We start from the raw sequence: 21,851 nt of genomic DNA, 5'->3' as shown, positions 1-21,851 counted from the left end.
ATTACTTATGTTAGGGGTTTAATTATTACTGTTTTTAAGAATTTTATTAAAGCCATATAGTTCATCCCAACCATAGCTAGTCTTAGGTTTAAGTTCATCAATTATTTTGTTAATATCGATTTCATTTATATTTTCAAATTGGAAATTAAAGTTGTGTTTATTTTTAAGGTAATCCTCAAAAGTATTATCACTTTTGATATAAATAGTTTGGGCTAGATTTGGGCCTATGCTAGTAAAATACTAATTAAATCTATTTGCAATGTCTAACTTATTCGTTATCGATTGGCCATTTTATGTAGAAGACCACTGGAAAACGTGTGTTTTTCTTTCTTTTGTTCATTTTACCATTTATAGTTGACCAAGTTTTATGCATATCATACTTGTATTTAGAAAAACACAATTCATAGTACGATTTCTGAGCTACCCTAATGATGCTCTATAAGTCTGTTGTATGTCGTAAGATTAGTTTTTAATGTGAAATATTCCTCAGATTCAAATGGTGTTCTTTTAAAATTTAGATGAAATTTATCTCTAAATTTGATAGATCATATTATGCCACTTGTACTCCATTTGGATTACATTTATGCTTTTTAAAGTTAAATATTAATATTTGTGTTAGGATTTCCCCTTATATCTAACTTAGATAACAGATCATTTTTATTTAATTCATCAATGACATTGATTACATCATTTTGGTTATAGGTTTTAATATGATATGGATCATGTTAAGACAGATAAAATAGGGTTGATGATCACTAAATTGTTTCATTAGGCCAAATAAAATAAATTGTTTTTTTGCCCTTCTTTTTTAAAAAATTGGGCGGGTAGAAAAAGTTTTTTTTTTATTTTTTAAATACTCAGATGGAATAATAAAAATAACCCACAGAGGCCTAGAATGGCAATATCTTACATCAGACAACAACTTTCGACTATATTTGTAGAGCATCCAGCAAAAAATGAAGATAAATTCACTCACATTTTTTTAATTTGTAAAAAAAAAAGCTAAAAAAAAACTTTTTTTTGTTTTTCCACCCCTATTTTTTTCAGTGAGTTAGGGAATTTTGTTTTGGCCTTAGTATACCAGATGAAGTTTCATTTGATGATTGACTTTATTATACAGAAGAAATTATCAATCAGAGTCCCATTTTTATTAGAAAATCTATTAGGCATAGTAATACATGGGAATAAACTGAAACCTGTAAGTGTATCGAAAAAATCACTGAAGCGTTCCTTTTCATTGACTTTAAGTAAATTAATGTTTGTATCTCCTGTAATAATAACATCATGCTTTAATTTGTCAAAAGACTTTAGTTCAGGTTCAAGTCTTGTGTAAACATTTTATAGTTATCTATTAGGTCTTTTAGTGTATTGAAAAAATCACTGAAGCGTTTCTTTTCATTGACTTTAAATAAATTAATGTTTGTATCCCCTGTAATAATAACATCATGCTTTAATTTGTCAAAAGACTTTAGTTCAGGTTCAGTTCTTGTGTAAACATTTTATAGTTATCTATTAGGTCTTTTGGTGGACGATTTATGTTACCTATAGGATTACATTTTTCATAAAATTATTTCATTGAATTGTCCTTCCCATACATACACGATTTCCCTTGCGATATGCACTCATAGTTTTCAAGTTCAATTTGAGAGGTATCTTCACCCTCACTTAGCCAAGATTCCTGTATACATATAGCCAAAAAATAAAAGTTTAGGGTTGCCAGTTCATGTATAGATATTTTTAATTCATTAAATTTGGCATGTATTGACTGTACAGTATATTAGAACTAAGTTTGCAGAAATTATTTCATTTTTTTCTCAAGAAAATTAAACATAGATTCAGTATTATAAAATGGAGAATGTCTAACTACTTGTTTTGGATTATCACATTCATCGTCATCATCAAGACATAGAATATGCTTCAGAGAATTTTTGTCTACACCACCACAGTTTATTAGTGTTGATTCATTGAATGTGTGTGCCATGAACATTTACTTTAATATGTAATAAAGGGATTATAATACAAACAATTTCAATTGGCATCAATTCATGCAAGCAAACAAAAAACTGCAGCAGAACAACATAACAGGGTTGTAGCTGAAGAAAACTAAGGGTGGACGATAGACATTTTTAGGGTGGGTTGGTGATAACATTGGTAAACTCTAAATAATAACAGTGGATTTTAAGGATGAAAAAGTGAGTTAATAAGGGTGGGTGGAGAGCTATAAAATTAGCTATAAACTGGGTGGAAAACCTCAAGGCTGGGTGGTCCCGCCCACCTCCACCCACCATAACTACATCCCTGACATAATAATAAGTCCTGTACGCAAAAAGAATGTTACTATAGTTTGTAAAACACATGTGCCATTTCATTTTTTCAAACATAAATTAAAAAATATAATTAAAAAAAAATAAATAAATTGTCAGAAAAAAACATGCCAAAGCATACTGCGCAATTCTAAACACAGCGAGAGAACTACAGATCAAGTCACAATATCACACAAGAAAAAAGAAAAACCTATCATTAGTCAAAGGAAAGAAAATGAAAAAGATAATACTGCAATTATTTACACATACAAGGTAAAAAGAGTGATCATGTACTGTACTACTAAACAATGTTTACATCAGTAGTGGTAAAAGTGTCACATTCAGATAGAAAATGACCAACCAGTACCCATGCAAAACAGGGCAGTGTAATTTCTTCTATCAACAGTACTGCTTAAGAGTAATTGAATGCAATATGGTATGGAACTATTAAAAAATCTTTTGGTTTTACATTTAAGCTGTGAATAATTACTTCCATTGCGTAGACTTCTACCATGAGATAGTTGTCGGGTAGGGGGATCAGATCAGCAGAATGGTTGGAAAGGGAAAGGCCTTTAGCAAATTTGAAGCAGTGGGCTGCTCTCCTCTCAAAGAGGGTATCCAAATTACAAAGAGCATATTCATAAGTCTGGTAGTTCCTTCCTAAAATAATATGGCAAGCATGCTTCTGAGTAGCCTTAAGTTTTGCACTAAGTGTTTTTGATTCCGGGGTGCCATATCACATCAACATATTCAAGGACAGGTCTTATGTATCCAGTATAAATAGCACAAAGTTCCCCTATGCTCAGCCCAAATCTTTTAAGGTTATTAAGAACAAACATTTTCCTGTTAGCCTTCATCTGTAAGGTGACGCCTAAAATTAAAGCCTCGTCACAAAAATCAATATGGAATTCACCAATGTAAAAACTTTGTTCAGAGATTTTACACTAACCCCGGTAATCTTAATCTTAAAACAAACTTTAGTCGTAGTTCGAGCTAAAACTTAAAAATTACGTCATTTCGTATTCTTAAAACGAACTTCGACTAGCACGACTAAATCATGCGAATCTCGACTAAAATTTTACCTCCTCAGGCCGATTTTTTTAGTCAGCCTAGGGTCAGGCTAATTCGCCGACTTGAAATATTTACCCCACTAAAAATGTATACTTTTTTAAACTTACGATAAAGTGAAATGAATAAAAACGATTGTATAAATAGGTCTGATGTTTCTCCAGCGTGTTCAAGAAAAGAGACATTATGTTTAGATTCCAAAAGGCGAAATTAACATGTTTTGCTAGCCAAATGCAACAGTTCCTAATTTTCACAAAATTCCCTCGTATTGTGGTCATGTAGCTTCACAGTAAAAACAACAAAGATTGCACCGCCCTCGCTCGACCTCAACTATATCAATTCTCCAAAGAAAGCAAATTATCAGTGGCAGTTTTAATTCTCAATTGTTAGATGTTAACGACTAATATAGTTATCATTATAGAATATTAGTTAGGCAAATAATGGTCTATTATGAATTATGAAGAAATAAATAAATAAATCTATTACAGCATTCAAAAAAAAAAAATGAATCTGTATGAATTGGTCTCACCTCTGGCATAGCTTCAGGTAGAAAATGTATCGTGTACTCAATCTGGAATCTGATGACAGTGCATGTAGGGATCTCATCTAAAGGGAAATGTGAGAACATAGAGAAGCCTTCAAATATGTACTCCCTGTCATCATATTCTATTACTGTTGGCTGATGTGTCTGCAACAAAAAAGAAAAAAAAAATTAACATTAATAATAAATGTGGTGTGAATATGAGGTTTGCCATGCCAAACAAGCAAACTGTTGCAAAAAAAAAAAAAAGTACTTAGCATATTCAATGTTGTGGTATTGTATACTTTAGTACAAAGAAGCCATAATAAATTTTACTCATAACTTTCGCAATAGTAATTTGATTCCAGTAAATGACCTATCCTTTTGAACTTATAATGTGAAGAGTATGTGGCAAAGACCAGCCAAACGAGTCACTCGTCGCAAATCCTGTTTTGGAGATAATGGCCAAAACATGCTGGAATGTCAACATTTTGGAAATCTATTTTATTGCACTAAACTAACCTTTATATATCTATACATCATGCTATGCTGTTATTTTCCTCATTTTCAGTGATAGAACAACAATTTTTAACGATTTGGTGATGCCTGAAATCGTAAACTTTGAAGGCTGATTTCTCAAATATTGTGCTTTAAACAGCTGTATGTTTAAATTCCTGTAACTTCATAACGTAATGTCAGATTTAAATGATTCTTTTACCATTTTATAGCTCTCATTTTACTGTTAAACATTGTATTAATAACTAATAATTGATTTTTGCGACAAGTGACTGGTTTGGCTTGTCTTTGCCACAGACTTGATAAATGTTACCTTGAGAATGAAATTAGTAGGTGGGTGTTTGTTATTTTTTGGTTTCTAATGGTTACTTATATAAATATATAAATATCAATTTTCTTGTTTTAGTCACGCTGGTATTAGCATGGCAGGCCCCATATTGTCAAGCAATGTGAGTTCCCTCAGAAGGGAACCTTCAATGCTATAAATATGCTATAATATTATCCATATTATATGAATGTTTAAGTATAAATGAATGTTTAAATAAAAAAAAAAATAGGCTTTGGCCACCTAACCTATCATTAGGATTTAATACAAGTCCTAAGACTGGGTGGACCACCCTCACAAAATATTGTTGAAATAAATAAGTAATAATAAAGATTCTCAAATATACATGGTCGAAAAATACTGAAACAATATTGCGTGAATGGGTCTCTATCTACTACAGGTCTCCCGCCGATTACAGACCACTTTTGGGACCGAATTTTCCATGGTCTTTAGCAGCTTTGTCTCTAAAAATAATACAGATAAAGATATTTGTTAATTTGGGAGTACAGAAAAGTAGTGTTTAATTGGAGGTGGCTTTGATTGGAGGGATCTTTAATTAGAGGGAGACCTGTGTTTATATTTCTTGATATTTAAAGTTCATACCAAAAAGTTTTTAGCTGGAGACATTGTGATTCGGTAGTGGTGAAGTTTCCCAGCATTATTGGTAAGGGGGTTACATAAAGGGAAAGGGGTTTCGCCAGGAAATATGTTGTGCTGGATGCCTATTTTCCTTGCAGATGGACTGCAACTGCACAATGGACCTTCATTAAGCTGAAATGAGAAAGCAAGAGTTTTACAATTTGATAATCACTACAACAATAATTTATGGCAACATCATCACTTACAATTATCTTCTCATTTTTGTCATACCGTAAAACCTTCAATAGAAGCCCAATGGGCTTAATCTCAAGAAGAAGCCCATCTCAAATTGAAGCCCCCTCTTTAGTTGGCAAAAATCAGCCTCGAAAAGAAGCCCATGGGCTTCTTTTCAAGATAGCATTGGCTTTTTTCAAAATAGTACAGTACATAGTACTCTGTACATGAATTTCAAATCAACAAAATAAATTAAAAACATGCTTGGTTTGTACAGTAGTTTAGGTGATTAAATGCTGGTTAATACACTCCATGATACAGATTGACATTACAATGGCCCTATTTATTGTTTTATAGTAGTAATTACTACAATTTACAGCATTCATTTTGAAAAGAAACACCGCCCCTCCCCTTTTTTACTTTGCAAAAGTAGCCTTGAAAAGCAGCCCATCTCAAAAAGAAGCCCATCCAGTGTTTGCAAAAAAAAAAAGACGAGGGCTTCAATTTGAGGGCTTCAAGTTGGATCCGGTTAGTTTTTAGGTGGGAGACTGTCTTTAGATTAAACAGGTGCTGTAACTTCAAACGAGTTGAGTAGTCGAGTGGTATGGCAGTGGCACCAATGCCTACAACCGTAATATCATGTGCACAGGTTCGAATCTAACTCCTCACTATGTTGCTGAGCCATGTCTCTTCAATATGGACTTTTAAAAGGAGGCCAAGTATACACAATTGGCTGGAGTACACTTTAAGGACCCCAGTCCATCCTTTAATTATCTTGCTGTACTGGTCTATCTTCTCTCTGTTGTTGTGGACAGGTAAATGTGCACCTCTCGGCAGCTGATTGGACATGAACTGACTCTTTGTGGGAAAGGAAGTTGAATGAGTTTATGTCGGACTGTGAGTAATTCAGCTAGTAAATCTACGAGTCACAGGTTATTCCCTACCTTTATCCTAAGATACATATTTAGGAGGGGGAAGCAGGGTCCAAAGATGAATCTCTTTTGGGAATCCAGGGGACCCATATGGGTGCCTACAGAAACTGCCATTTTTGGACCATTTTACCCTGTTCTGAAAAGTTTTAGAATGTATTATTTCTTAATGATTTATACTTTTCAAAGACATATTAATACATAATAAATTAATTGACTTTATAAACAGATAAATTAATTGAGAGACTGGAATTCATACAGCAATATATTCACTCATTTATGAGGTAATAATTCAAATCATTCTCTAAGAATTTCCTCTGGTAGTGACAGCAAACCTCACCTCTCCTGCATCATTGTACCAGAGATTCTTGTGCAGACGGTATGGATGTTGTTCCTTGATCTTGAATGTCTCCAGTGGATCATAGTCTTCAGAGTCACTGTCTGAGGAACTTGAGTCAGAGGACGATGATGATGAGTCAGAACAGTCTGTAATTCGGAATTGGAACTATTTTGGCACATTATACAAAAAAATTTTCCCTAAGTAAAGCTTGCAAAAATCTACTTTTTAAACACCATATGAATATTTACAGATACTTCTGGACGAATTTCCTCAAAAAACACAGGCTGTAAATCTTGGGTTGGTCAATCTCATGCAAAACAAACATTTTTTTGCCTACTCTTAAACCAAAATTTACGAAAAGTAAATATTTCCTCAAAACATTAATTTACTGTTGGTGGAACTTACCCTTATGTACGTGCCAATGCCGTTTCGGTGCTGGAAGTTGTACAGGGGGTTGTTTATCCCGTAATCTCTTGCCTCTTTCTACTATCTGTGTTTGAAACTTATCAAGCAGCTCAATTAGTTTGGATGTAGCAGCCATTGTAGATTGGTTCTAAAGACAGAAAAATTACTCATCAGAAAGAATATGAAACAGATAGCTGTTAATACCAAAAAGCACAATTTTACTTGGTGCTACCTAGGGTAAAGCTACGTTCACATCACGCCCAGAACACGGTTATTCGGGTTTAAGTATGTATGCGTTCGATTGGTTCAAACCAACCAAGCGTGTTGCTGATTGGTCCAAGAAAAAAAATGTACGATTTCACGATACAAATGGCTCTCAGATCCATCGGTCCGGATCCAGAGTCCAGATTGGAAATCGTGCGAATTTGATGTGAACGGTTCCATTCTTTACCACTGAACCCATTTTTCATGATTTTTTGTCTCTTTTGTTTTAACAAGGTACATATTAAATACAGTAGCTTTTCTCAATTCAACATTAAACATTCTTGCTATGTAAACATATATATATTTGTTAACACATACTTATGACAATTAAAAACATACATAAAATAATGCCTGTTTTCATATTTTTATCAAGATTTAAAAATCAGAAATTCTGATACAGTACATCAGAGGAAAAAGCTATGACTGGGGGCAGTTAAGCATTCACCAATAACAGCAACTTGGTATGCAGCTGCTCATTAACAAAGCAAGCGTCAAGTGGAAATTAGTACTCTATATTGACTACCTTCTGTTTGCTAGCCTCACTGGTGTAGAAGTTTTCTTTTGGGGAGCACTGTATCCATGGGGGAGTGGACTGCTTCTCTTCTCCATCATCATCTTTTATCTTTTCCTTGCTGCCTTGAGACGAGTTAAAAAATGCAGCTTCCTTTTCAAGGTTGTCCCACCTATCTTTTCTTGATAAAGATCTGCAATTTAAACAATTTTCAAACATTTAATTAATTTCAATACCTTTTAACCATGTATTTTAGCCCAGTGGTTAACTTTTTGCGGGCAAAAGGGGGCTAAAACCCATGGCTAAGGTATCAAATTGAGTAATCTAAAACCATAACCATTAGCGTAGTGGTTAACAGCCAATGTACATGGGGTGATTGATGACTGCTTAAATGTACCACATGCTGCTGTTACAGAAATTCTTTTTCTCCCAGTACTATTTACAATACAAATGTTAAAAGATGTCAGTTTAGGCCAATTTAAATGTTGTTATCAATATGCCATGTATACCTGTAGATTTGTATTGTGTTTATATTTTTACTATCTAGTTTATACATTTTTTTTTAAATTTTAAAAACAAAATTCTATCCAACTCTATAATTTATACAATATCATATTTATTTTTAAGTTATTTAATTAAAATCATTTTTAGCATGGTCTATTATATACCGTATCAGAAAATTATATAATATACTGTATCCTATGTGTAGCTAATACATTTATGACATTACCTTGTAGGTGATACTTCATCTTGTAACCCCTCAGTATTCATTGGTGTACTTTCTCTTATCTCTCCTGGTATTGGTGATAGCTTGTCTCTTCGTGATCTACGATTTTCATCCCTCGACCCACGATGTTCTTTTTGTAATGGACTTTTGCAACTTCGTGAACCAGATGGCAGCTTGGATCTGCCAGATCGCTGTGATCCAGATGCAGACGGATGGTGTGACCTATGCCGTGGTGACCTACTTCTTGACCGACGTCTGTAAGGCGACTGCCTGTCAAATGAGGACCGTGATGAGGAGGATCCCTCACGTCTTCTGTTACTACTGAACTGCTGTTGATAATTTGGTTTCTGTTGGTTGAATTTATTCATTTGCAGGTCTTCATAAGCTGCAGTTTTCTCGGAACGTCGTCCTTCTCTAGTGGAGTCAGTCCTTCTGATATTCCCTGGAACAGACTCATTTGTTATTCCACTATCCTGAAATCTTGATCTATTACAATCACTGTACTCACTTCGATGGGGAAACATTTTCTCCTGATGGCTGCTGCTCATTCCGGGATCATTGCCAAACCTCTGGGGTTGTACCTGTTGCTTATTGTAAGCTTGGCTTGGTTGTGAGTAACTTTGAGACCAAGTGGAGTCATTCCTATTAAACCTATGGCTAGTATCTGTTTCTGCCGTGTATTGATCTCTCTGTTGCCATTCTGTCCTCCTGTCACCTGAATCAGGCCAACTCTTTGATAACCTTGATGTATGATGCTCCTGCCAATTTTGCTGTGTCGGATATATCGGTGGAAAGGCCTGAATTTGATCACTCTCATGACCTTCGTTTGATGGAATATTTTGTCTAAATCGCGAATGGGAAAGTTTATTCGACTGATGGAAAGAATATTGTTGATGATGTGTGTTGTCCCTCACAGCTTGTCTTTGAGTCTGAAACAACAAAAAAATTTTAATTTAATGCGATTTTTTTTAATGAAGAATTATGCCTACAGACAGCAATAGACTGTAACCTTGCACCCTGTGCGTTACTATTTTCGGTTCTGGTAGAGGTAGAAATGAATCAAACGCGTAGACAATGTAAAATTAACATAAATGGTACATGCTTTATTCTTGCACGGTGTACATCTACTGTGTCATATGATGTCACAATGTCATGATATCATGTGTTGCGTTACGTTACGTTATGATATGTTACGTTGTCACCTTACGTACGATGCGCTACTCCTACGCCTACGGTTTAAACTGAAATGCAATACAAACAAATGATCTTAATAATATGAATAATAAAAGAAATAATACTATCAATAATGATAGATAATGTTAATATTAACAACAATATAATAAAACGATAATAACTACAGTATAATACAGTAGCAATATACTGTAATACTAATAAAGGAACATAGCAAAGATTATCTAAGCAGTTCACTATAAACAATGAATGAGAGCAAATGGCCTTGGCAACCTTTAATTTTAGATGTTTAGTCTAATTACCAAATGCCTTATACTGAGTAGGTAGGCCGATATTTATTAGCTGTACTCTCAAATACTTCCTAAAGTTTACTTACAAATAGTAACTATTCTATGGCATATAAACATTTAACATAACAAATTAACGATAAAAATGTAATTTCACGTAGTTAGTTGAACTCACTATAGAAAACCTTAATGGTTACTGTTTCATATGTATTTAATATGTTACCTTATTCTACTAAACTTAAATCAATTATCATAGTCATTTTTACGTGAACACAGCTCTAAAGTACATTACCGCCTACTGGCATTAGAGCAAGATTCCAGTTTGACCTGAGTAATGTAACAATTTAGAACACCCTGCCGTATCAACAATCGTACGGACAATATAATCCAAACATGTTGACATGACAATGATTATATCAATGTAAATAGAATACCAATACATGCTTTATACAACATAATAAATAGAAAATATAAACATATAAAAATACGCTGTGGCTAGAGATACGGTACCGTATTTCTACTTCAATTTGCTAAAGGTACGGTAAATGGCATTACGTCACCATCACCCAATGAAGTGCCAGAATGTGCGTGACGTCATTTTTCAAGACTGGCATTGCATCTGTCTCTTATACACATCTACAGTCTGTAATTCGGAATCGTCATCATACCGTCTGAACTTCATAATCCCTACATCCCAAGTTTTAGTCCAAGAAGTTCGAAATAATACCACGCTTTACAATTCCACCAAAATATTCATACAATTTGAATGCACAAAACTTTTCGTAGGGCTATACTTCGTCACTGTTATGGTACAGAATCTAGGCCTAGATCGAGAGAATAAGTTTCCCTTTTGTGACTATTACAATAGAGTCTAATTTTTCCAATAATTTTGATGCAGACCTTAATACTGTCATAGAAAAATAGGCATACCACTCAATAATAAAGTCATGTCATTATATAGCCTTATCAAGCAAGGCATCATCCTCAGGACTTAGGCCAAGGCACATGTATACACTACTGCTAGTCTTTGGTAATCTATTTATATGACAACACTTGCAATAAAAAAATGAATATACTGTAAACAAGAGAATTCATACAGGCCTACTTTTACTATAAAGCGGAACCATACGCCTATTTAAGGATGACAGTAAAGTCAAACAATATTGTAGTTTTGATGTTCTAATTGATCGTTCTCCTTCCACCGCTCATTGCGGGTGATATGCAATACCAGTCTTCAAAAAATGATGTCACGCACATTCCGGCATTTCATTGGGTGATGGTGACGTAATGCCATTTACCGTACCTTTAGCAAAACAAAGTAGAAATACGATAACGTATCTCTAGCCACGGCGATAAAAATAAAGGTAATTCATATCTAAGGGGTATGCTAGGCCTAGCTTGGGGCCAGCCTATGTAGTCCTATGTATGACTACAGTATAGTATAGCCTAGCCCTAGTATTACTATAGCCTATAGTAGGTAGCCTAGCCTAGGTCTACCTAGTGCATTTCAGCTCCCAACCACGCCCTTTACTTCTCACACGCATCCGGTATTCTGGTGGTAGGTATACTGTATTAGGCCTAGCTTAGCAGTGGTTCTGGTACTGTCTAGGCATACCCTTACCTCTGGGCCTAAACTCCTAGTCCTAGCCTAGCTTTTGCTAGCTACAAACACCGAACGAAGAGGCCTGCCTATGCTAGGCCTAGCTAGGATATGTGGACGTTATTTTGACGAACTTATCCCTGGTAAATACAAATAAATTCAATATACCTCATTGTGAAATTTATTCAAGTTCTGATTATGATAATTCCTGTTATCCATTTAATTTATTAAAGATAAGAAAACAGTTGACAACCAGAAACCACTCAACTACCCTACACGCCAGTTCGAACGGACCGCCGCGGCGCTGCGGCGTTTTTTTTTTTTCGCAGCTCTCGAACGGATACGAGTATGGAACGCCAAATGGACAAAATCGCCCCCACCCCAGTGCAAAACACGAAGGAGCAACGGCGGCGGCGGAACATTTTTTAAAGTGGGGGGGGGGGAAGGGCATTTCATAAGGTCCAGCATGCGAGCGTAGCGAGCATCTAGGTTGGGGGCCAGGGGTCCGCCAAGGGCTACGGATATTTTACAAAGTATGATGAATTTTATAAGTTATTTTATAGGCATCAAGCTACTGTAATATGACTTCATAATTATTGATGGATAAAAATTAACTTTCTATGTAGGGCCTAGCCCAGAAATTATACTCCAACCAGGGAGTTGTTATTAAACTCCCTGCTCCAACTGTGGCGGGTCCAGGAAGTCGAAATACTGTAGAGGGGAATCAGGGAGGGTTTTGCGCAAATAGAATGTCCACCCACCTCAGCCCCACAAGTGTTGGGGCTGAGGTAAAAAAAATATGATTATGCCAGTGACCTCCACAGGTGGCCGGAAATGGGCACTTCGGATTAAAAGTTTAATACAATTTTGTCTGTTTTCTGCATTTTTTATTTAATTAGGAGGTTGGGGGCCCGTGCTGACTTGGTTCCCCCTTGAATCTGCCATCCACAGTTCAATATAGGCCTAACACTTGACATAGCCTATTATTTTGCTTTACAAATGATTATTTCCAAATGTCAAGAGAAGGATTTTTTGTTTATTCGAAAGATTTTTTTTTACTCAATACAGTTTTTACAACCTATAACACATTAACTAACAGTGTACTGTAAATTCTGTAGTTAACCTTCAGAGAACTTTATTTTTTAAAATGGCATAATTAAGTATCTTGTTTTCGTTAAATTAGATGGAGTTAAAATGTGGTTATATTACGCTACTTTACTGTAATCCAATCAGTTACACTTTTACTATACATCTTCGTGGTTAGCATAAAGACAACTAGAGCGTCGTTCCATTAAGAGCGCCTGCCTCCATCCCCCATATGCATAAATAAGAATTCACGAAGGCAGGCGATTTTTTCTTCGTGCTCGAGGGTGGGTACTTTCAAGGAAACTTTACGGACGCGCGTATCCAGACGTCAATCAACATTTGGCTGCTCAACTCAGAAAGAGAACTTGTAATGTTGGTTGAAAAGGAAAAAGAAATATCTAGGCCTATATTTTATAGTAATAATAATAATAATAATAATAATAATAATAATAATAATAATAATAATAATAATAATAATAATAATAATAATAATAATAATAATGACATTGCAGCGTTCGTAAAATTGTTGTCACTGGTGCTGGTAACAGTCACAGAAGTGGGGCGGGGGCCAGGCCCACCCAGTGGAATTTTTAAAAATTGTTTTACATCGTTCTTTCAATAAGCCCTTAATACTTGCTGACGATACGAACATGGACCTATTAATGCGATACAATAATATGTTGTATACATACATACACATTATACAATAAAAATCAAGCTTGTGATATAGGTTACGGAACGTCCCCATATTTTATTTCATTTACTGTATTCAAAAATAACTTCCAACAAGGAGAAGCAAAGTAATACAATCAAAACAATGCAATTGAATTAAAAACGTGGCTTGAATAATTAGAAACAGGCATAACATGATTTTTACATATACTAGCCAATAACAAAATTTTAAAAAAATGGTTCGTGTGGGAATCGAACCCAAGACCTTCAGGTTATCTAGCCATTGTATCACTAACTCGACTGAACGGAGTGAGGAAACACCGCGACCCTTAACCCATAAATATTATGCGATGAATCTTTGTATCACACAAGTACCAGCCAGTCGAATCCGAGACTACCTGATAACATGATACGAATATGTCATGGTGTCAAAAGTAAAGAAAAACTTAAATATTCAAAATAGGCCTAATCGTCATTAATAAATATATCTTATGTTCTTATTAAATATTCGAATATTAAGTCCGTTTTATTTTTAAAAATCATGTTAAAAATAGATTATAAAAATATTCAAATAAGATATTTAAAAAATTGTTTCGGATGGGAATCGAACCCACGACTTCCAGTTATCTAGCCAGATGAAAACCTCTACAAGGAAATATCATAGGAGTGATTATTTGCCCACCCTGTCGTATTATCGTACCGAATACTCAGTACGTCCCCAAATACTAGCCAATAATATAATTTGTTGAATGGTTCGTGTGGCAATCGACCCAGATTTAGCCAGATGGAAACCACTACAAATGCTATTAAGATGTGAGTTTGCACAGGAAATATATATAATAGGAGTGATTATTTACCCTACCTGATGTGTTAACGTACAGAATACTAAGTAATTTGCACGCCATCGTGTCGAGATTCAACATTTCGACATTAATTATGTAATTATCATGCCATCACTCGGTAATTTATTATCATATTATCATCGGACTAAGAGGCCTCCCTAAATTAGTCAAAATAAAAAACAATTAGTGACAAAAAGAAAACTATATTAAAATTTTAAGTCTTTGAGTGCCATTTCCGGCCATAATCATGGATGATACAGACCGCGAAATACCTTCCTGGGCCTCTATTTCTCTTACTAGCTCCGCCCATCTAAACTAATTCCTCCATGCTCCGCCACTGATATCGAGTTTCTTTACTGTTACGTTATATTATATTCTACATATGTTTCGAAACACACGTGGACACGCCTTCTTTATATATATATATATATATATATAGAACTGGAGGTCGCTGGAACAGAATGTTGCTACTCGGAGTTTCACGCTATTGCGATCGTCATATATATATATAGGCCTATATGCGAATATATATAGATGCATCGTGATGCCCCGCCTTCAATGCAAGCCCAACTGCAGGATTCCTTGTACGCCGCCTGTGCAAGTGTACCTGCGAACTCAGGAAGGTCCCTGGTCGGCTAGCGGAGGGCACGTTCAGCGCGTGCAATATTCAGTGAAGTTTTTGTTTTTTTACGAACATTGATTTATACATTTGGGTACATTATTAATAATAATAATATAGTCTACATTTTTTATACATATTTTAAAATTTTCCTTGTTTTTCCATGCACGCAAATTCCAGTGCTATTGTATATTTTTATGTGTCAATAATCGGATGTTTTGGTTTGTATGATAGTACTATTAACCGAATAATACACGTATCTAGAGTCTAGAAATGTTGGGGTGATTGATGAGGGTGGGCGCGAATGTGTAATAAAGGAATCGCTTATTTGTGCCAAGGTGGGTTCGCTAGCAAAATCAGGTGATATGGTCAGGTGAGTTTTAACTAAATAAAGTGGGATTTTTTTGGAGGGCGTGAGCTTTTTGTGGGTGCACCTTCGTCCTCGCACCCCTAGATACGCCACTGTCTGCCCAACAACAAGGAAATATTAAATTCGCTCTGGAGGTGACCTCAAATGGTATACAAAACACACACACACACATTCTCTCGATCTCTCGCTTGATAATCATTCATGAGGGCGTTTTTCATATCTAGTTAAAGTTAAATCAAAGATACTAGAATTTAATACATAATAGAGCACTCGCGTTGTAAAAATGAGGCGGAAGCCGTGCCCAACGTAGGCGGCGCTCTTCTTTTTAACCATGCAAGTTTTCTATACTTCGTGCCCAACGTACAGGGCGCCCTTCTGTTGCTAAGTATATCCAGACGCAAAAGGCGCCCTTCCTTTTCCACTAATGGAGGAAAACTTTTTCACTAAGAGTGCGTCCATACGATTCTGCGCTGTATTGTTGTTTTATTCTTTACTGATTCATGATTATGCTTTAATTGTTTTGTGTTTTATTTGGATAATAGCAACGATTTCTACCGCCACCAAGGAGGTTATGTATTCACCGATGTCACTGTCTGGGTATCTATTCCAGTTTGTTTTTATATTTAGTAAATAAAAAGTGGATTGATAATAAAATACGCGACGACTTGATAACGAAAGTTTGGCAGAAGTTTTTTTAGATCGAGCTGTAGGGGGCGTCCCATTGTTTGTATTCCCACCATGCATTTCGGTGGAACACTTTTTTTTGTGTGGAAAACTCTATCTTGTATTTCTAGTATCTTTGGTTAAAATTGAAAACACAGTTGGATACGATTTCAGTGAGGAGCGGTTCTTGAGGAAAAAGTTTCTGGTTGTTTATCCCATATTTTAAAGGCTCCAGTCCATAAGAAAAGGCGTGTAGTAAGGCCTTAAGTACTTAAAGTTAAACATAGGTATTTTAATACGAGGAGGTAGAATATAAATAAAAAGCTTCTTTGACTTTAGCCTACCCGCATCTTCTGATTACACCATCCAACAATCCCACCACCACGTTGAACGTTGAGAATTCATCCATTTCATTCTGGTGGTAGGCTAGTTCTTCATATTGACTGGTGGTAAGTATAAAAGGGCTGCAATACTACTACTAATAATATTATATTGCTGTGTACAGGCTTAAGGCCTATAGTCATTTATTACGGTTAATAACCAGCCGTAAGGCTAATATAGGGCTTGGCCTAACCTAGGCTTATTTCGCTGTGTACATTTATCGTCTGCCTAGGCTTAGTAGTCCTAGGCCTCCTACCTAGGCTAGGTTAGGCCTAGCCTAACCTATTTCTCATAAACAATACGGTACGTGTAGCAGACGATCGGGCCCACGAGACGATTGGGTCCTCATTTCCAGAGGATCGGGCCCAACTAGTGTGGATGATCGGGTCCACCTAGTGTGAACTATATTGGGTTCACTTTGATTCAATTTTGTGTTCTAAATTTATTTAAGGCCCCATAAAAAAATTATTAGTTTATCACCCTATCAAAGAATGATGAGGGAGGGGGTGATAAACTAATAATTTTTTTATGAGGCCTAATAGGCCTAGGCCATAGCCTTCTAACAACAGATTAAGATTCAAAATTAAAATGATCTTATTTATTTCTGTTATTAATTTATTTCGGTATATCAAACATCAAAATAATATAAATGACTGTTATGGGCTGAATGATTTTGCCTACATACAGTCTGACGATCGAGGCCATTTCCAGACTATCGGGCCCATTTCCAGGACGATCATGCCTACTGTATTGTACTTCAAACTGGGTCCGATTTTTTTTTTATAGGCCTATTTATTTATATTTTATCATATGTATTGTATAAGATGTTTGATTTGAAAGGGGCTCAAGCTCGATTAGCTTTGGCTATTTTTCTTGGCTCCTATTGCATACTACAGTGCCTGTTTTCTCTTTGTTCTTTTGTATGCAATAAAGAGAAAGAGAAGAGATAAAAAGAAAGAGATTATATTTATTATTTACTAAACAATTTTTTTTTTGTGAAGTTTTATTGTAAAAGAACTTACTTAAGTGAGCCAAAGAAAAAATAGCACTACCAAAAGAAAAAGAGAAAATAATACATGTAATGATATTAAAAAATAAATTACAATACTAAGACAATAATATAATAATAAACATGCATGTAAAACCGAATCAAACATAAATAGTAGGCCATAGGAATAAATAGCATGCACTGAAAGTAAAGAAAGTACTGTAAATTGATGTAAAGTGAAAAGATGAAATACTGTAAATAATTATTGAGTTATTCAAGACTTGAATATAATACAGGTCAAACCATGGTCAAACAATGTGATAACAGGAAAATAGTAATGTTTTAATTTTGAACTACTCGATACTCTCAACTGAAATAGGAATTTAGTAGCAAAGTACTGCTAGCAGGCCACATACGCATCCCAACAAGAGTTTTGTCGCGGCCTGAAGAAGTTATTCAAAAACCCTGACATGCCTACCATCCTTTCGGTGCCTTGAAAAAAATTCTTGTTTTTACAGCCCGCCACCGATCTTTGTTAAAAAAATCTTTGTCTGAAACTTGCAAAATGGGAACTTTTTAAAGGCATATTGGAAGCAAAAATGAAAAAGAAAGATTCTGCATGCAGACTTCTGTGTTCATCGTAAAATTGATTTTGGCCCTCTGACCGAATGAAGAAGACGCATTGTCCAGGTTGCAGCATCGCTTGTGCTTGGCGCCCGCTTGGTGCAAGGAGTCAACTGTTATTATTATTATTGTTGTTGTTATTATTTTTTGAGGAGTGTTCTCTTAGGTAAGAGAATAGGCAATTAATCAGTTTATCCAAGTATCCACTCATAATAGACTATTAACATCACCATAATTTGTGTATTTTGGCCCTCTAACCAATTTTTATGCTCACTCTTGGTCTACAGTAGATAGAGTATCGAAACAGTATTATGAGTGGACTATTGATCCTTCCCTCTCACATTGAAAGATAGGAGGGAGCCTGTACCTCACGAATTGATGGCCAAGTTTAAAAAAATCAATGTCAACCAGTTTTCAGATCATTCATTTTAATTTTTGTGAATAATATAATGAAATTGATTCTTAGTCCCTAAATTACTGGATCCTGCCAACTGTAGCCAACAAAATTAAAGCTGTCTCCACTATGCACCCTTTCAAAATTTGGCATGGATAATGCCCAGTTGTTGTCGATCTATTAGGTATACAGAATGACAGTTAACAAAGGGGTCAACAACAGGCCTATACTGTAATGTATTCGAAATAGTGGTTGGAACACTAAAGGGAGCAAAAGTGTGTGTTTGCTGTCTCGGATCTAACAAAGAATACAGTAAACCAACATAACCTACCAGATTAAATATTTGAACGCAGTATTATTAAACATTGTCTCGTCAAAAGGGACAAAATAGGGAGTACCAGAGTTCCAAATTTAGTGAATACAGCAAGTCGACAGTATAAAATACAATCAGTTCTTTTTAATAGTGGTAAAAGATATGAGCGTGAATGAAAGATCATTCTGTTTATAATTTTGGATTATGTAGTGTTTAGACAGGATCTTGAAGTTAATCCAAAGGAAATTGTGAGTAGTGTTTGAGACTCACATGCAAAGGATCAAAGGAAAAAAAAACCTGTGGTTTTTCTACCAGGAAACTTACTGAATATTTCATGTATTAGCCTGGTATACTGTACCATACATTTGTAATCCCAAGTCCAAATGCTGGAGTATTTTAAGTGAACAATAATATGAAGTGTAAAAAAAAAATCCTAGCTGGGTATACAGTTGAATATACAGTACAATTATTTCTCTAGATATCCAAGCTTCATTTGCTAATTTTTGGAATACTTTTAGACATCAGTAATATATTTAATGAAGGGAGGCATATCATAACTTGCTGAAATTTTGAGAAATTATGATCGATGTTTGGTTTTTTTAATCTTCACATAGAATTTGAAGACATTCTAACTTTAATGTCGACAGGAAACCAGCCTTTAGCTCCTATTTTCTATACACTAGCCATAATTTGTCTGCTTTGTGGTTAATAGGATGTATAGAATTCACTAATAAAGTGTCATAATACATTGTACAAAGGTTCCAGTGTGAGCATGTTTACTTTTTATATCAAAAGAACTGTGTCAAAAGTTACTACTGTAAGTACAAAAATGTTCGTCACATTAGTTAGTGGATTTCCAATCAATCAATCAATCAATCATTTGGCATTGATTATGAGATTTGTTTGCAAACACATTTTTTTATTTTATTTTATTTTATTTCAATTACATCCAACAGCGGAATCGCCAATTACAGGATGTCTTAAACATACAATATATAAAATATAGTAAAAAACAACATAAAAAGGAAGCAAATCGACAATAAAGAGAGTGCCTAGCTTAACTAAAGAAAGCCTATACTGAATTAGCAACTTTGGAAGTACACATGGAATAATGTTAAAAATGCCAATAGAGGTATTGTTACATGTAATGGTATTATAGTTATATGAGAGTCAATAAAACCATTTTTAGTAGCATTGACTTGGCTAAGGGGCACAGAGAATAAGTCAGCATTACGTGAATTAGGTCTATGAATTTTTAACATAAATAAAGATAAAAGAGGGCACAAACGGATACAAACTATGACTAGACAGTAGAATTCACTTGTCAGTTCAAGGATTCAGGTGTGAGCTTGTATACTGTAAGAACTGTTTCAAAAGTTATTAACGTAAATCCGTGAAAAAGCGGTCGCTTTTAAAATATTTGGAGCCTTCAGTGTTGCGCTTGATATTTGAGAGCGAAGCTTACTTAAAATATACTGGCATTGCGCTTTCCATGCCCGTATCCAGACCTACCGCTATTGTATCTCGCATGTTCCCATAGTTTGGTAGGCCTAGTCCCTACATATTGTAAATATACGTTTTTAAATATTAAGATATACATTTATTCATATTTACACTGTATACTGTACATTTTATTTAAAACCCTGTTTCTCCAAGTGTTTCATTACACACAGGGTAGGCCTAAATTGCACTCTCGATTAAGTGCCCCAGTGCTTATTCAAAATAGAAAAATTTTTGAATAGGTCTAAGCGTCACGGTACTTATTCAAGAGCTCGGCGAAAAAAATCATGTTTGTTGCGGCGCTTATTTAAGAACGGTGAATATTGGACAGCCTGAGCGGTGCTTACAGTATTCGAGGATTTACGGTAGTACACATTTCCTGTCGTAAAAATATTTTCTGTCACATTAGTTGAAGAACTTTCAATCAATCAATCAATCAGTCATTCATGTAGCAATAACAAGATATCTGTTTGCAGTACTGTAAAATATAATACGTTTTAATATATTATATTTTATATTTTATTCAAATTGTTAACCAAGAGTAGAATTTGAGTCATACAGTAGCTCACATCATAAACTAACACAATAAAAATAGATTGTGTTAGATTGTGAAAACAAAATAGTGCAATAAAATATGGGCTGTTGTTGTTAAGGACTTTTTTATGTGGTTAAGAATATTCAATATTAAAAATTATTTTAAATTGTAGTTCGTAAAAAAAAAAGTACTTCAAAATAAGCATGGTAGTCAAGCACTTTTGTATTCTTTACCACACAAAAAATTCCTCAACAACAACAGCCTGTATATTAACACAGTTTCCACGAACTACCATAATCTACTTTCATTGTGTTAGTTTGTGATGTGAGCAACAATGTGTCATAGTATAAGTATTCCAGTTTGACTTTGAGTGAGCATGTTACCTTTACAAGAACCAGCACTAACAAAAAAGTTAGTCCACATCTCCTGTCACAGACATATTTGTTGTATGTAGCTTACGTTTTAATCAATTATTCAGCAGTTATATCAGATTTCTAGTTTGCAGATAGAAACATAAAGTAATATATTCTGAGTCAAACTGTAATTAATATAGCGTAAACAGAGGTTTTCTGTTACTTGCTACCAGCTGAGGCTGTCTTTTCTTAATGATTTAGTTCCTAGATTGTGTACATTCCGAGGTCTGCCATAGTTTTATGACATTTTGCCTTCTCCATGGTTAATAATTTTTTTGTATGTTCATAATTTTTTTTTTATCATTTCCTCTTCAGAATATTATTAAGTTTTAAAAAATACTAATTTGGTAGTGAACTTCACAATAAAATGTTTGGTTTACATACCCCTTGGTACCAAAGGGTATACTGAAAAAAAAACAACTTTGTAAACTACATTAGGTATAAATTTTGGCTAGGCCTATCTTCTGCTGATTGTGCTGACACTGCCGAATTGGTTAGGCTTAATGTAAGTGGGAATGTCCATACATGGACATGGGGGGAGATGCACACCCCCCAAAAAAAAATATTTTCCCCCAGTCACTCCCCCCAAAAAAATCATGGTCAAATAATTAAAAATCAGCTAAAATCACCATATTTTGCAAATTACAGTAGC

The 21,851-nt window shown here is 34.9% G+C and overlaps 2 protein-coding genes across 3 annotated transcripts in view; one reads left to right on the top strand and one right to left on the bottom strand.

The window, feature by feature from the left end:
- LOC117102815 (ribonuclease 3-like) overlaps window positions 1-12,106 on the bottom strand; it is a 37,362-nt gene extending 25,256 nt beyond the window's left edge. For both annotated transcript variants that reach the window (XM_033243231.1, XM_033243232.1), the window contains exons 1-7: window positions 11,968-12,106; window positions 8,725-9,650; window positions 8,007-8,187; window positions 7,220-7,367; window positions 6,815-6,960; window positions 5,336-5,503; window positions 3,901-4,059 (exon numbers count right to left, since the gene is read on the bottom strand). In XM_033243231.1, coding sequence (XP_033099122.1) covers window positions 3,901-4,059; window positions 5,336-5,503; window positions 6,815-6,960; window positions 7,220-7,367; window positions 8,007-8,187; window positions 8,725-9,650; window positions 11,968-12,018 — 1,779 coding nt within the window. In that variant the 5' untranslated portion in view covers window positions 12,019-12,106. The remainder of the gene's footprint in view (window positions 1-3,900; window positions 4,060-5,335; window positions 5,504-6,814; window positions 6,961-7,219; window positions 7,368-8,006; window positions 8,188-8,724; window positions 9,651-11,967) is intronic.
- A 4,061-nt stretch (window positions 12,107-16,167) lies between these two features.
- The window catches only part of LOC117102814 (high affinity copper uptake protein 1-like), an 18,889-nt gene continuing 13,205 nt past the window's right edge, over window positions 16,168-21,851 (top strand). Inside the window, exon 1 of the mRNA XM_033243230.1 lies at window positions 16,168-16,500. The gene's annotated coding sequence lies outside the window, so the exon portion shown is untranslated. The remainder of the gene's footprint in view (window positions 16,501-21,851) is intronic.

The sequence above is a fragment of the Anneissia japonica genome, unplaced genomic scaffold, assembly GCF_011630105.1.
Source record: "Anneissia japonica isolate Jap-2015-1 unplaced genomic scaffold, ASM1163010v1 scaffold32248_len650992_cov182, whole genome shotgun sequence".
Taxonomy (NCBI): domain Eukaryota; kingdom Metazoa; phylum Echinodermata; class Crinoidea; order Comatulida; family Comatulidae; genus Anneissia; species Anneissia japonica.
The sequence above is the reverse complement of the archived record's forward strand: the minus strand, read 5'-3'. Positions and strand labels throughout refer to the sequence as shown.